Genomic DNA, 15,516 nt, shown 5'->3' on the forward strand with positions numbered 1-15,516 from the left:
GAAGAAGTGCTTTTTTTCACACAGTCCCTTCACGTTGGAACTGCACTAATATTCGCCGAGATAGCAAGCGTGCCAGGGATCGCGGCCGTCCTTTTAGTCCAAGTTCACTATTGCCACTCGAGCAACTTCCCGCCCCCTTCCCGCGTTGTTTCCTGCTCGTTTAAGACATGTGGTTTACTTTCTGTTTTAGCAATCGACAGCAGTCCTAACACACGCGAAATGCTATCTTATGCACTTTCCAGGCGACGATAGGGATGGGACAACTCATTTGATTTCTGCTTCAGCAGCACTCGCGTGCTTTTACCTGCTTGTGACAGTTAGGATGCGCGGGGGCATATTATCAATATCGACTTGTTACGAAAATTGGCAGAAACGGAAAACCCACCGAAAGTGTCCATAATTGCTATCGCAATAATAAAGCAGTTCTTTACTGTAAAATAGGTGTTTGTGGTTAGATGTACCTCTAGTCCCCTTTTTATTCAATTCGTGCATTTATTTTTTGAATTGTCGTATCGAACATGCATATAACAAAATTGTCGTTAAAACAAATTTTTAAAGAAATTTATCAATTTTCTTATATCCAGGTTTAACTGTATTTTTATACGAAGAGGATAAGAGGTGAATGTACAAGCGAAAAGCACAGTTGTGTGCGGAGCTCTCTAAACACGGATTCTCAGAGTTACTGGCTTTTGTTTTCTTTGTAACCAACTTAGATATCATGACACACAACAAGGTCATTGATGTTACTGAACTTACCTGCTGTTCGGGTCCACCAAAAAGTCCACCATGTCACTCAAGTCAACCCGCCAAGTTTTCTCTTTAGGAATGTCCTGTAAACAAGCAAAACAGACTGTAAAATCACGTATGCAGTGAATGGTATGGCTGAGAGCATTTTTAAGCACACTTTCTAGCATAGGACTTTGTAGCTGCTTCCCTCAGTTCCATGACATGTTGCCAAAACAAAAAATTCACTAGAATAAATAAATACTGGTATGGAAATAAAGCTGCATTACAGCTGTAACGACAAAGTACCAGTATGCTTCTCTAAGAGTAGTGAGCAGTAACACGTTAAACATTGCCACAATCGACACAATAACTGCTTCGAAAAGCTGCCCAGTTGAGAAGATTAGACATGTAGCTTTCAGTCAGCAGAAGAGAAGTTATATTGATGCGAGGTAGGCTGGCAACTATAGTGGCCAGCCTCTCAAAGGAGGACAACCAAGTTGTTTATTGTGCGCATGCTCTGGTTTTTACTATTTGGCCTCGAGTGAAAATCCTGCTTTGTATTTGCGTCCCGGTGTATTCTAGCACCCATCTGCCAGCTTGGTGACATTTTCTAGTGGAGCTGTGGGGTACGGTAATTGATGCAGTCTCCATAGAGTACCCCAGAAGCAAGCCTATCGAGTAGCTCAACTGGCCTTATTCCTGTGCACGTGCGTTCCGGTCGTCATCTTCAGGGCCTCCAGCCACAGCACGGTTTGCTGCCTGAATGACAGAGGGCTCCGAACCAAACACCCCCTATCATCACCACACCAGCACCAACGGAGCTGGTCATCAAGCAACCCAAGACACCGCAGACATTTCACAGAGCTGCTCTTGAAGATGCTGAGAACTGGTTCGAGCCTTCTGAGCGGGTCACCATCATGAATGATTGGACACACTAGCATAAGCTACACTACGTCTACTGTGCTCTCGAACATTCTGAAAAAACGTAGTACTACGAGGCAACATTTCCGTGTGGGATGAGTTTCAACAGCAGTTCCTCAAGGCCTTTGCCAGAATGGACAAGAAGGAGAGGGCACAGTAGGTGATAGAGGCAAGGGTGACAACCTACATAGAAGACATGGATCGGCTTTCCAGGCATGCGGACCCCTCTATGACTAAAGCCAAAACAGTTTGCCACCTCATTTGAGGCGTCAAAGAAGATTTTAGCTAGCATACTTCGAAACCCACCTGCAAAACTTGTGCAGTTCCATGAAGAAGCAATGCCATGGAGAAGGCCCCTCAACAGCGTGCCAGGCATTGTAATTGCAATGTCATACGCTCAAGTGAGGTAACTTCTGTCACTCTCGGCAATGACATAAGGGCCTTGCGAGAGCTCATCAGAGCTGTCATCTAGCTACAAAAGATGCAGGTTAATGTTCCACCTAAGGGGCAGCTCTGTTATGGAAATGGTGTATGCAGAGCTACACCAGGCTATCCATGTTCCCTAACAGTACGAAGCGCCACAACAGCGCCAAAATGAGCTACACAGGAGCAGTGGACATTTTCCACCATGCAGTACTTGCAGCATGGTGCACCCAATTGAGCGTTGTGCTCATCAATTGGAAGTACCATAGGCAACAGTCTTCACAGGCCCCCGTTGGTCACCAAAACGAGACATCTGGCGAACACCCGACCACAGGCCCTTTGTTTGCACTGTGGGGAAGCTGAAAACATCTACCGAACATAATTCACTGTGGGTCTCCATGGATTCTTGCAAAACGCCCCTTGTGCCCGACCTGGCGAGCAACAGACAGCTTCATCTCCAATCATCGCAACATTGAACATTGGTTGCACGAACCCAGTTTGTCATCGCCTGTTTGCTACAGGTCACCAAGCACAGCCTCCTCATACGACGCTACAGGACGACGCTCGCCCAGTCTTGCCGATTAGAAAAACTGAGTTCAGCGACCTTCAGAGGCGAGGCCGCTGGCCCAGATTGTACAGAAGATCCTCCATTACGCAAAGGTGATGGAAGAGACATTTTGCTTTTTGGAGCACATTCCTGAGCAGAAAAAATGGTGCTTTGGAGCAGCCTTGAGTGTCTTCGGAACAGAAAAAATGCTATAGCTTAGGGTTGCTATTGGTGTTTTCGGAACAGATGTATATTCGTATCGGCTCCTGAGGTTTAAAGCATCACTTAAGAATCTAATATATATATTTGTTATTAAACATGCCGTACGCTAGTATGCAGCTAGTATACAAGCAGTATAGTCGGGGTAAATCGTGGGGGAGCGGGGTCAAGAGAGCCTAAACTTTTCTGGCGTTCAGGCTGGGGAGCACACCTCTTGCAAGTATCGCACCTGAGATTTAGCTTTAGCACATGATATAATTGAGTTAACAGTTAACTCTTTCGTTACCACGCAAAAATGGTTGTTTTTCATGTCTCTAAATGATCGGATTTGCTAGTTTGTAAATTACTCCAGCGAGCACTGCAGAATACCAAACTTTGCACAATGAAATGCTCTTTCGACAAATTATATGCTGTAGATTAACAAAATATTTTAAAATGAGTAAAAATGTGAGAAGTATGTAGTTTTTGGTTTTTAGCTGGTAAACAGTACAATAAAGAAACACTATACTTGCAACGAAATTGAAAACAAGAAAAATTCAGAATATACATTTTGTATATGATTGACCCAGGAACAGTATAAAAATAATGAATAAGAAATAATGAAATAAGAAAATCTAAACCAAGGTGCTGCTTCATTGCTCGTGCCATGCGGTAAAGCATGGCATGGTTTTTCGTGAGGCACAAGTGAACCCGTACACTTTTCTCAGAAAATATTTTTTGTGTTGCGGTAAAAGTCTCCAGGTGTTCTAATATAGATGGATGCCCGTGAAGTGAATGATCCCTCATTAAATACAATGTCCAATGAACTTTGTTATCTCATCTAGCGTCACCTCTTTCCATGAGCCACCTCAATTCGCATAGGTTGGCTTTCTAATATATGCATCCAAGCATATTTCTTTGCATTTTTGAGCATATCGTATTAAAAAGAAAAGACAACCTTGCGCGCAGTTCTAAAACATTCCACACTACTTTGTAGTCAGGGCCAAAATGTGCTTTGGGAACCTTCTTCTCGTTAGGAGAAGGCCTACAGCTGGCGCCAGCGCACCACGCCCCAGCGAAGTGTAGTCCTCGCACGTAACCGGAGTAGCTTTAAGATTGCGCACAAAGGTCAGAAGCTATACGCACTTGCCATGGAGGAGACAACTTGAGGATGTAAACAAAACAAACCTATGAACGGCTGCAGATGTCTCAGGCTGACGTGAAACATCGTAGCCATAAAACTTGAAGCTGAGGTGCGGTCATCTTCGAACTCTAAGCTCGCCCTCACTTAATCCAGGTGGGGTTGCCAGACAGTTTTGAGCAGCGCATGTGTTTTGCAGCACTGGTGCGTACCCAGGCGCGGGACAAAGACATAGTAGGGCCAACTAGTGACACTAGATGAGACCCTGTGCCTGATATAAATATGCAAGCAAAACCAAAGTTGCTGGAAACTGCCAGAGAAGGGCACCTTGACACTTCAAACATGCTGCAGACCTTCATAAATATTTTTTGTAGAACAAATCTTCCTGGACTCCTACGAACAGATCTCTATTGAATAGCTGACATAAACTTCTGGCAATAACAAATGCTTAATGTTGTGAAATTGCGAAGCTGACACTTTATTGAATATTTGGCTTGCAAAAGTTCTTTTGATTACATAAATTTGATGTTACTGTAGCATAATCACGAGGGGCACGCACTTCTGTCAAGTTCGCCAGCTAACTGCACTTTTCCAACAATACACGCACATTGGTTTGCTCAAAGGTCCGTCAAAAATTACTATGTTGACAAAACGGGCGAATTCAAATTGATTCTGAAGGTTGAGTGGCTGGACTAAGCACTACTAGAAAATGCTGGGTGCACGGAAAACAAAACTAACATGCCAATATCGACGATTCAAAAGCGTCGATCGTAGGCTTGGTAATGAAAGAGTGAAGTATAGTGCAATCAAAGGCTTTTTATTACCCGTGCTAAATGCCCCTCAGCTGTGTGAACTATGAAAATCGAAAAAAGGTCAAAAAAAGAGACGGTATAGAACTATGCAACTTCTCGAGCTCGAACCCCATGCTCGTTTTTTTTTAATTTTATTTGAAAGCATGATTTATTCCCGATATATAAAAAATACAACCCAAATTAGAAATACGAGTTAGACACCACGGCCTGATATGCGTCCCTCCTTGAGATTTTTCTGGATTCCCACCGCTGTGTAGCATACTAGGATGATAGTGTATACAGATTGCTTTTGGTTTCGCTGAGGCTCACAGGATGGTCCCATGGTTGAACTTTATTCTTTTTAGTTTGCCAACATCCTTTCGGAGAAGGTTTGGAGCAGTGACTAGGAAATATTGCACTTTGGAGCAGCATGGAGCGGCATTTTTCCTTTGGAGCACTTTGGACCAATTGGAGCAGCACTTCCATCCCTGCAACAGTGAGGACAGCAGGGAAATATACAGACGCAGTCAAAATTGATACGAAGGGTGGTGACGTCAAACGTTTTGCATGACAGAGTATTGGCACTAATTGACAATAAAGCAGACACCTCCATTATGAGCACGGGCCTCGCCTGCAAGCTGACGAAGGTGGTGGTGATGGTGGTGTTGCAGCAGGCAGGATTATCCTGGCCTGCATGGCCAGCAATTGTTTCACCTGAGCATATTCTGAATTTCGAAATTGTGACCACGTGTCAGACAGCCCAGTGTCTCGCAGGAAGACCAACAAAATTCGTTGCATGTTGCTCCTAGTTGCCGCGGATCCTTCAGTAAAAATGACGTCATCAACTGTCCAGTGCCTATGACAGCCTTTTTGCAAGGTGCGGATCATTGCTGTTCTTTGCACATCAAACTGTGGGCAAAGCCAAATGAAATGTTCAATATCCCTGATGTCACCGCAAAAGGCACAGAATGAGGAAGCCTATCTCCCAGTCTTGAATGACCCGTCCGGGGTGTATGCGGAGTCGGTTCTTATGTGGTACAACAGCGTCGCTTGTTCACGAGAAAGTTCATGAATTACACATGCTTGGTGTGGAAACTTGTAGATCGCCTTGAAATATTTGCGTATCACATCTTTGTTGTTCTGGTAAGTCTTGGGAGTTATTACTTTTGGAACAGATGTCCATGCTTCGCATGCAAGAGCATCAACCTTTTCATTGTCTTCAATGCCAACGTGGATAGGATCCACTGAAACTTTATATTAAACCTCTTGCCAATTAGGTGTTTAATTTGTGCCAGACATTGCTTGGTGAACTTTCCTTGAGGTAGGCCACCATGCAGTCTTTGTAACGCCGATTGGGAGTCCGCCAGCACTACAACATCTCGTGCAGAAAAGGATCACAATTTCCCCTAAGCCGCCGTGATTGCAGTGCTTTCTACTATTGTGGATGAAACCACGCGATCCAGGCGGTCCGACCATGACACGCCAAGGCAGGGTATGCAGAAAGCCGCTGCACAGCTATCCGTGCACACTGATCCGTCGGTGTACACTTGTAGGTGGCTGCGGTACATCGTACTCAAGTGGTTCAGCATAAGAAATTTTGCTTCTGCGGCTGGAATGGTGTGCTTCGCTGGTAGCTTGGGTACGCCGAAGTTACACGCAACATCCACAAAAGACCATGGCGGGTCCATAGGGCGCCGTTTCGGCAGTTTCAAGCCTAAATATCGAAATGTGTTCAGTGCCCCATTGAAATGTGAGCCAGTCCTTGCTCTTAGCCGCCGGAGAAGCGCCATGCCTGCGAAGAACTGGCCCAGTCTTGACAGCTGCGTCAATAAGGCCTGAGACACCAAAATGCGAAGTGGAAGAGACTCGGCTTCACTGGTGACCTTCATGTTTGAAGCCGCCTGAGGAACTCTCATCGCCAAGCGAAGACCCTTTCTGTGCACTGCCTCTAGGCATTTGAACTGGCTCGGTGATGGTGATATCAGTGGCAGCAGATAAAGAAAGCGGCTTGTTATAAGCGCAGCATTCAATTTAAGCATGGACATAGGATTGTTCCCCGACGTACCCCTGCCATGCTACGAAGAGCGTTGATCCTTTGCACTGATGCAGTGACTATACCATCAACCGCATGTCGCCATAATACCTTGTTGTCGATGGTAATGCCCAAGAAACGGAAACTTGTTGCACAACGAATAAAGTGGCCTCAAATATTCAGCGACAGACGTGTTGACTTCCGTCTCACTCCCAGGAAGAGCATGAAGGCCAATTTTTCCGCTGATAAAGACAGGCCAAGTGTCAACAAGTGTCGCTCAATGATTGAAATAGCGCTCTGTGCTATCCAGGCCAAACGTTTGTGCTGGTACCCTGAGATCGAAATGCAGATGTCATCGGCGTAGATGGATATATTAACTTCTTTCAGAGCTAAGTGCAGAGTGTCAGGAAGGCTGGCCATGGCAGCGTTAAAAAGCAAGAGAGATAGAACACTTCCTTGTGGGACGCCAAGAGAAACGCGTCCCTCTTCGCTCGTTACATTTCCAAGCTTAACCCGGACACAGCAATCTCTGAGAAATTCATGTAGGAACCGAAGAGCATTTCCCGACACACCCATGGCTTGGAGCTCATTCACGATGCCTGCCTTAAGCACACAATCATACGCCTTGGCAATGTCCATGAAGACGGTGAGTGTCGATAGTCCACTGACGTAGTAGTGGTCGATGTGGCTTAATAGGTCCAAAACACTATCCTGGGCACTCGGTCATGGGCGAAATCCCATCATACACGATGGCCATCGCCTTCCTTGTTCAACGTACCAAGTTAATCTTGTACACATTAATCTTTCCATCAACTTAGATACGCATGATGTAAGAGATACCGGTCAATATGATGCAAAGCTCGCAGGGTCCTTTTCGGACTTTAGGACTGGCACCACCCATGCTGTTTTCCAAACAAGTGGGATCTCTCCCGTGCTCCAGACATGAATAAATATGTCCAAAAGGGCCCTTTTTTGCTCATATGGCAGATTTGTCAGCATTTGATTGCTGATCAAATCTGGACCCACGGCACAGCGTCTTCTTAATTTGCTAAGTGCCATATCCAGCTCTCGAAAAGTGAATGGCGTATCCATCGTGTGAAAAACTGGGGTGACAGAGGAATCGCCGCTCCTGCTAATCTGCCAGATGTGTACACGTCTGCGAAATCCTCTGCATGGGTTTGCAAATCTGTCCCTTGTTTAAAAGCGAGTGCTTCGAATGACCGGTGTGAGCGGATCTTTCTAGAAAAACCGATTAAGGTTTCTACCCAGTGGACTAGGTCCAAGACCCGCACAGCAGGAGGTAATTTTTAACTCCGGTGGAACAATGCACGACACGAGTTAGCATTCAAGTGTTTATATATCCCGAAGATTTCATAATACTCCAAAGTTCATCAAAAGACCTAATTCTCGAACGGGACTTTCTCCAGGATTACTGAGTAGTGATAAACTTGCGAGAGTTGCAGGTGACATTTTTCACTGCACACGCCACATCCAGCCGACTGTTACTACGGAAGAGTGGTGTGTTCACATTAGTAACCTGCAACATTTTGATGAATTCGATGACTATGAGGGCATTGCAGAGGCAAATAGCCTGCCCGCTTTTATTCAAAAGAAAGATCTGCATAGCTGAAGGCTTTGTTCTGTTACAGAATAAATGCTCCCAAGTTCTGCTGACCAACTTCAGCAATAAGTTTCAGCACATCCCTAGAGGAACCACTGTCGATTTTCTCAGCGAGATCGCAGACTTTTTTGACATCAGCAGATTGCAGATGACTTCACTGGATACAAAAACTTGTGCTGACTTGGGCAACCGCATTCACGTTAATCATGACTTGCAAGAACCACAAAAGACCCACAAATCCTGTGGCTGCCAAGCCACAGAAACTTCGGGCTTCTCCATAGCATAGAAAGGTCAGAACTATGCCGTTATGAAACTCTGCATTCTTACCAAGGAGTCGGCACAGCCCCGCTGCCAACATCTACATCATGTGTCCCCAAATGAAAGAGAGGTGATTAAATATAGGCTGGCCAATATAGTAATTAAACTACCTCGCGTCACTATCACCCCTAAATATATCTACCGAATTGAATGCCTGTTCATAGCACAAAGAGTATTGCTTCCAGAAAAAGCACAGTTAGACCTCAATATATACCAAAATACAGTACAGTTACAGTTAGACCTCAGTACATAAGGAAATACAGAACTTATAATAATTTTGTGCACATAAAAAATACTTTTGTGCACATAAATTAGCATATAAAATCGTCTCACTATAAGCAAACACACTTATCCATGCTCTAAACTAATCACAAACACTTCAGTTTACTTCTTAATGAAAAGAAGTTAATCTACTATAAGCATTAGATGTCAAACTACTGCGTATGCAGTTTTGTTTTCGTTTGTGTACGCACACCTTTAAAATTGCGTGACAGGGGAGGACAAGTGTGGTAGTCTGAAATAGAAGGCCTTCATGGTTATCTCGAAAGCAGCCTTGAGAAAAAATAAATGCCACCTCATCAACAAGCCTAGCTTTTTGCAAGTGATCACCCTAAGGAAGAAATAGGGCATTGTCACTTGTTTTGGGATATCACACAATAGAAAGAAGCTATCCATGACTTGCTCAAGAAAATGACCGCAGATGCACTGCTTGTTCATGCCACAAAATATTGCATTTGAGCAGCCTACTGATTCCCCTGAGGCATCACTTCATAAGGTCATGTAGATGGGCCGAATAAAACTCACTTGCAAGACTTCTGTTTAATCAATCCACACTGATGACTACCACACACAATTTTTGTTGCCAACAGCAAAATTAAATGTCATGAAGAAAGTTGGTGTTGTTGCTTCGCTTCTGTTGTTCACCAACGAAGCAGACGCCGTTCATCATTATTGCCAGTGCTCCTCTCAAGCTGCTGCTTGCTAGAGTGGCACAAAGCCATCTGTTTGTTTTCATTATTTCATTCTTTCACACGGGCCGTCTCTTGTCCTGCATAACAGCCTGGTAGACGGCAGACCTTTAGGTCCAACAAAGCTTCTACAAAGTGGTATGAGTGCATGATCTTACTGCCTGCAACTGCAAAAGGGAGCCTTTTTGAGTCGTATGATGAATCCCACAACAAAATTCAGGGGATGCGTGAAAAAGTGTCATGAAATTTCTTTGTTGGTCCGATTTGCTACGAAAAGCATAGCAACTACTGCATTTTCCTGATAGGTAATTGTAAGGAGTTATCAATTCATCTGTGGCAGCACCGTATTTACTTGCACAATTCTCCCATTTTTTTCAGCAGAAAACCGATGCAAAGATGGAGGGTGCGAGAATTACGCGGGGAAAACTTTTCATGAAAGCATACAGGGCGAAAAAGAAAACAAAACGGCCGCAAATTGAGGTTCCCACACCAGCAACTAACAGCAAGCTTTGAGAAGTACTAATAAAAATTTACCTCAACCTAAAAGCAGAGGCTCAACACAAGGCAATAATTATTTGAGACACGAAAAGTGAAAGCAAATAGTCATGACTTAGAATACCATACGCAAAGCTTGTGGACGTTGCGGGCGTAGCGGTAGCATTTGTTGCTCAAAGGAGCCCTCAAAAGGTAAGTGTGGGATGCAAGTATAAGGCTGATGCCAATTTAACAGAATGGTCCGCAGTTTCCTTCTGAAGAAATAAAGTTTACCATCAATCCCAGTCTTAGGCACAACGCAGGCCCAACGCGTCTTGGTGGCTTTCAGCTGCCGTCACCAGTAGCGAACACAAAACTCGTCGACTCCGAAAGACCTACCGGCGGCCCTGTTGTCCTTGATTAGTGCATGATCAATCACTTCCAACTTGAAAGCAGCTGTGTAGCTTCAGTATCGCCCTGTTACGTGACAAGATTACCGACACAACATACAAAACACACTGCAACGCGCACTTACCCCTTTGGTTTGGCTTGAATTTGATTGAATCTCTATGCAATATTAGTACGCTTGCTGCTCAAGAGAGGGCCCCAGATAGCACACGCTATCATCATCAAGGCTGAAATAGCAGACTACATTATTGCGGCAATTTTCGGGGGTGCGATAATTACTCGAGGAAAAAAAATCTTAGTTTTGTTGGGCAATGTGGAGTGGTGCGAGAATTATGAGAGTGCGAGGATTACGTGAGTAAAAGAACGTATTACTTTTTTTTTCATTATAGTCTTTTTCATTATACTCATGATTCAATTAATCTGCATAGCTCTACAAGGTATTATGAAACAATTTGTGAGAAAAAGGCACCGCAGCTGCTTGGTGGAACCCACAGAAAGCGACAGTCCTGGCAAGATGTACCATACGGCGGAACGGCATCTCGAACCGGAAGTCGATACAGACGAGCCCCGTAGCCCACAATCCTCTGCGTGAGCCACAATTTAGCCATCCACCTACCGTAATTACTCGAATCTAACGCGCACCTTTTTTCCGGTTAAGGGGAGATGCGGGTCGAAAAATCGCGTTTTTTGCGAAAATTTCCACTTTTGAGATATTGCTTCTAAAATCACTTTTGATCATTCAACTATCATTTCCCCAAAGGTCATAGCTGAATTCAAACGAGAAAGTGGTAAAAAGTCGATCTGCGCTAGTGAAGGTAGCTGCCGAAGTCGCGAATTCACGCATCCGACGGCTATTTTTGAAAATCCGCCACTCGGCAACACGATGACGTCCGCCATCGGGGTTTGTTCGGTGGTGTAGATCAAGGCTCCTTCTAGTGTACAGGCGTCCCCCTAGTTTCGTATTTTAGTGAGGAATTTCACAAAACAGTCGTTTCCAAGTCGGTTTGCAGCCAAGCTGCAGCCGCTTCGCGCATCTCTACCGGTCACATGGTACGCTACCGAGGCCGCCATTGGCTACATCTGATCGGCCTCGCTCGCTGAGCGCTTGCGACGATCGGCACTTGCCGTGCGTTTCTACGTTTTTCCGAGTTCACCATGGATAACTCGAAGAAGCGAGACTTCCGAGCACGAAAGTTTGCAAGCAAGAACAAGTACCAAGGGCGTCGACGTAAACCGAAGCGCAAAGCAGCGGTAGAAGAATGCGAGCCGCGGGCCACTAGGCCTAATCAAGGCAGCGGGGATACGGCGGCTTGCGGGAACTTTGACGAAATCGACGCCGCGATCAAGTTCATCAGCGCATCAGAAAAAAAGATTGAACAGTTCAAAAGCGAAAGAACGAAGAGTGTTTGTGGCTCTGTGAGCGGAGTATTTTGTGACATCGGCGCACTGACATCGATGGTAAGCCGTGCTGTTTGTCCAACATGCCACACCGCTGGACTCGTCGTTCGCGACACCGCAAGTAAACGTAAGGGCCTCTCTTCGTTCCTCGAGCTGCACTGTGATAACAGTGAGTGTCCTGAGTCAGTGGTTTCTGCCGCGCATAGTTCGCGGCGTGTTCTGCCGGAAAGACAGCCCACCGATGCCGGTGATGACTGGAGCTACCGAAGCGGCAGCTCGCGTGACAGCTTCGCTGTCAATGTGAAGGTAGTTGTGGCTGCGCGTGCAATAGGCATTGGGCATGAACAGCTGTCGCGTTTTTGCGCTATTCTTGGACTGCCAATACCTATGCATCATAAGACTTTTATTGCAATTGGCAAAAAAGTTCATGCTGCAGCTACCAAAGCTGTGCAAGAAAACCTGGCGAAAGCGCGGATGATAACTAAAGAGAAAGTGGATGGGGCTGATGTTGCTGTCATGTATGATGGCACATGGCAAAAAAGAGGGCACAAGAGCCACAATGGCATCGGCACTGCTGTGTCTGTGGACACTGGTTTGTGCCTAGATTTTGAAGTGCTATCGAATTACTGCCTTGCCTGTAGCCGGCACCAGGACTTGGGTGATGAGGAAGAAATATGGCAAGCATTCCACACACCTGTCTGCGAAAAAAATACAGAGTGCTCCTCTCATGCCATGGAGACTGAGGCAGCTTTGCGCATATGGGGCAGGACATCCTCATACACAACACCATTGCGCTTCACCAAGTTCCTCAGTGATGGGGACAGCAAAGCTTATACCGCTGTCGCTGAGGCCAAGGTATATGGTGAAGCTGTTGTGGACAAGGAGGAGTGCACAAACCATGTGGCCAAGCGTCTAGGCACTGCACTTCGGAAACTGCCAACAAGACTTCCACGAGGGGAAAAGCTGACAGATGGCACAATTCAGAAGCTGCAGAACTATTACCGTATTGCAATCACAAACAACAGAGGTGATATTCTGAAAATGCATCGTGCCATCTGGGCCTCATATTTCCATTCATCATCGAGCAACACAGCAGGCAGCCACCGATACTGTCCAGAAGGGGCGACTTCCTGGTGCAAGCATAGGCGAGCTGAAGCGCTTGGGGAGGCCCCACCCGACCACACACCAATCTTGACCAAGGCTCAAGGATTGGCTGTGCTTCCCATTTACAAGCGGCTCACAGATGAAAAGTTGCTGGTGCGTTGTATCCAAGGGAAGACCCAAAACGCTGCAGAATCTTTGAACAGCAAAATCTGGTTGTTGTGTCCGAAGACTAAGTTTGCCTCCCGGACAACAGTGGAAACTGCAGCTGCTATGGCCGTGTTGTGGTTCAATAAAGGACATTCAAGCTTTGAACACGTGCTAGAGGAGCTTGGTGTAGTCCCACCAGATCAACTGATCACCCTGGGCCAATCCCGCGACCAGAGGAGAATCGAAAGAATGTCTGCGTGTGAAACAGCCGAGGCAAGGGCCCATCGGCGGAACGTGGCAAAGAAAGCGCGCCTTGATGACTCCCTTCTCAAGCGGCGAGAAGGATCCACATATGGAGCAGGACAATTTTAGGTGCTCTAGCTGTGTCCCTTCTATGATATCACCAAGTTTTGTGCAAATCGCACTGTGTAATCATGAGTAAACATATTTACAACTTTCAAATGCATTTTTCTCGATTTCCATTTTGAGGTAATTCTCTCATCTTGTGCACAATCTTTTTTAGGCATAAAATAGTCCTATCTTGATGAAATTTTGCACAGAGCTTAATCAGCCACTCTAGAATACAAGTATCTACTTTAGGTTGCATTATACATCACAGATTTTTTGTTACACAACTTGATACACTGATAGAGAGATGTAAAATATGCATTTAGTACTTTTAATTTTTTTTTTTAATGTAGGAAATAAATTTTCTGTTTGAGGTACTTTTCTGTATTGTACTGCTCAAGTGCAGCAGAATGAGCCATTTTGCAATTCTGTGTGAAAATTTTTAGTAAGCTTTATTATGTGCACAAAAAACACTATATTTTGATATCAAAGTTGTAGTAACTCCGGAACTACTATAGCTATCAAACAAATAATTGCAGTTATGAAATCAGCACTGCAAGCTTTACTAACACCTAAAATTTCAAGGAGCTGGGTTATGAAATAAAAAAAAAACCTTTTTCGAGTAGCATCTCCCCTTAAGCGAGTTCATAAATCGCATGCGCGTTAGAATTGAGTACGAACAAAAACATTAGGTCAATCTATTGCCATTGGCAAATCCAAAATGGCCGCCCCCTACGTGCGTCGGCATGGCGCGTCGGCCATTTCTGCCTACGTGTTTCCCACGTACGGCACTTCGTACGTGTGCTGAGGAGTTCGTCATCTAGTAGTGCATTAGCATCAACGGCGTGGAAGGGCAGACTCCAAAAACTCGAGTGCACCACGATGCCGCTTTTAAAAGAAAAGTCATCGCGTGTGCAGAAGCGGACGGAAATCGGGCTGCAGCGCGGTCGTTCGGAGTTCCCGAAATGTGCGTGCGGGACCGGCGGAAACAAAAGCAGAAGATTGTCGACAGCAAAGCTTCATGCAAAGGTTTCAGTGAACCACAGCAGGGTCGGTTTCCGCAAATTAAAGAGCTGCTCGGCGAGTATGTGCTTGAGCAGCGAGCGGCACAGCGGCCCGTGACGACAGAACTGCTCCAAGTGCAGGCTATGCAATTAGTCTTAGAAAAAGGTCTAATGCGGAGCCAGTTTAAAGCGAGCAGGTGCTGGCTAACTAACTTTATGAAGAGGAAAGGCTTTTCCCTCCGAAAGGGAACATGCATATGCGAAAAGTTTTGCAGAGGAGTACGATGAAAAGCTTCACAGTTTTCAGAGGTTCGTCCTAAACTTGCGGCGCAACAACGGCTACCTGTTTGGGCAAATCGGGAATGCCGATCAGACGCCTCTTTACTTCGACATGCCTGGCACCACAACCGTCGAGAAGGGGGCGAAGCAAGTTCGCGTGCTGACATCGGTCCACGGTAAAACTACAGTGACTGCAATGCTCTGTTACACGTCAGATGGGCACAAGCTTCGCCCGTACCTCATATTTAAATGGAAGACGCTCCCGAAAGGAGTCGTTTTTTCGAGTGGTGTGATCGTGCGGGCCAGCGAGAAAAATGGGTGCGCGTTGCAATCGATGTCTTACGTTTTTTTGGGTTTTTTTTCTCGGTGGAAATCGGGTGCGCGTTACAATCGAGGGCGCGGTAGAATCGAGTAAATACGGTATTACAATTGAAGCGGAAATTGGGAGTTCTATTAGGTTGCGAAAATCATCGCGATCTTTTCTGGAATTTTTCCTGCTTGACCAGAAACCTGCTACGCGATGGCGACGAATGGCCCTTCACCTAAGTCATGGCTAGCCATGGCGACAGCAAACTTTGTCATTATCGCTTAGAAATCACGGGTATGTAGGTAGGCCTTAAAGTTTCGTACTTGCAGAAAGCGGCCGTCAGTTTGCGCGTTAAGTTTCG

At 45.6% G+C, this 15,516-nt stretch overlaps 1 protein-coding gene across 3 annotated transcripts in view; it reads right to left on the minus strand.

Moving 5' to 3' along the window:
• LOC119181528 (uncharacterized) overlaps positions 1-15,516 on the minus strand; it is a 137,473-nt gene that overhangs the window by 22,133 nt on the left and 99,824 nt on the right. For all 3 annotated transcript variants that reach the window (XM_075883437.1, XM_075883436.1, XM_075883435.1), the window contains one exon: positions 757-830. In XM_075883437.1, coding sequence (XP_075739552.1) covers positions 757-830 — 74 coding nt within the window. The remainder of the gene's footprint in view (positions 1-756; positions 831-15,516) is intronic.

Source organism: Rhipicephalus microplus, unplaced genomic scaffold, assembly GCF_043290135.1.
Source record: "Rhipicephalus microplus isolate Deutch F79 unplaced genomic scaffold, USDA_Rmic scaffold_17, whole genome shotgun sequence".
Classification (NCBI taxonomy): domain Eukaryota; kingdom Metazoa; phylum Arthropoda; class Arachnida; order Ixodida; family Ixodidae; genus Rhipicephalus; species Rhipicephalus microplus.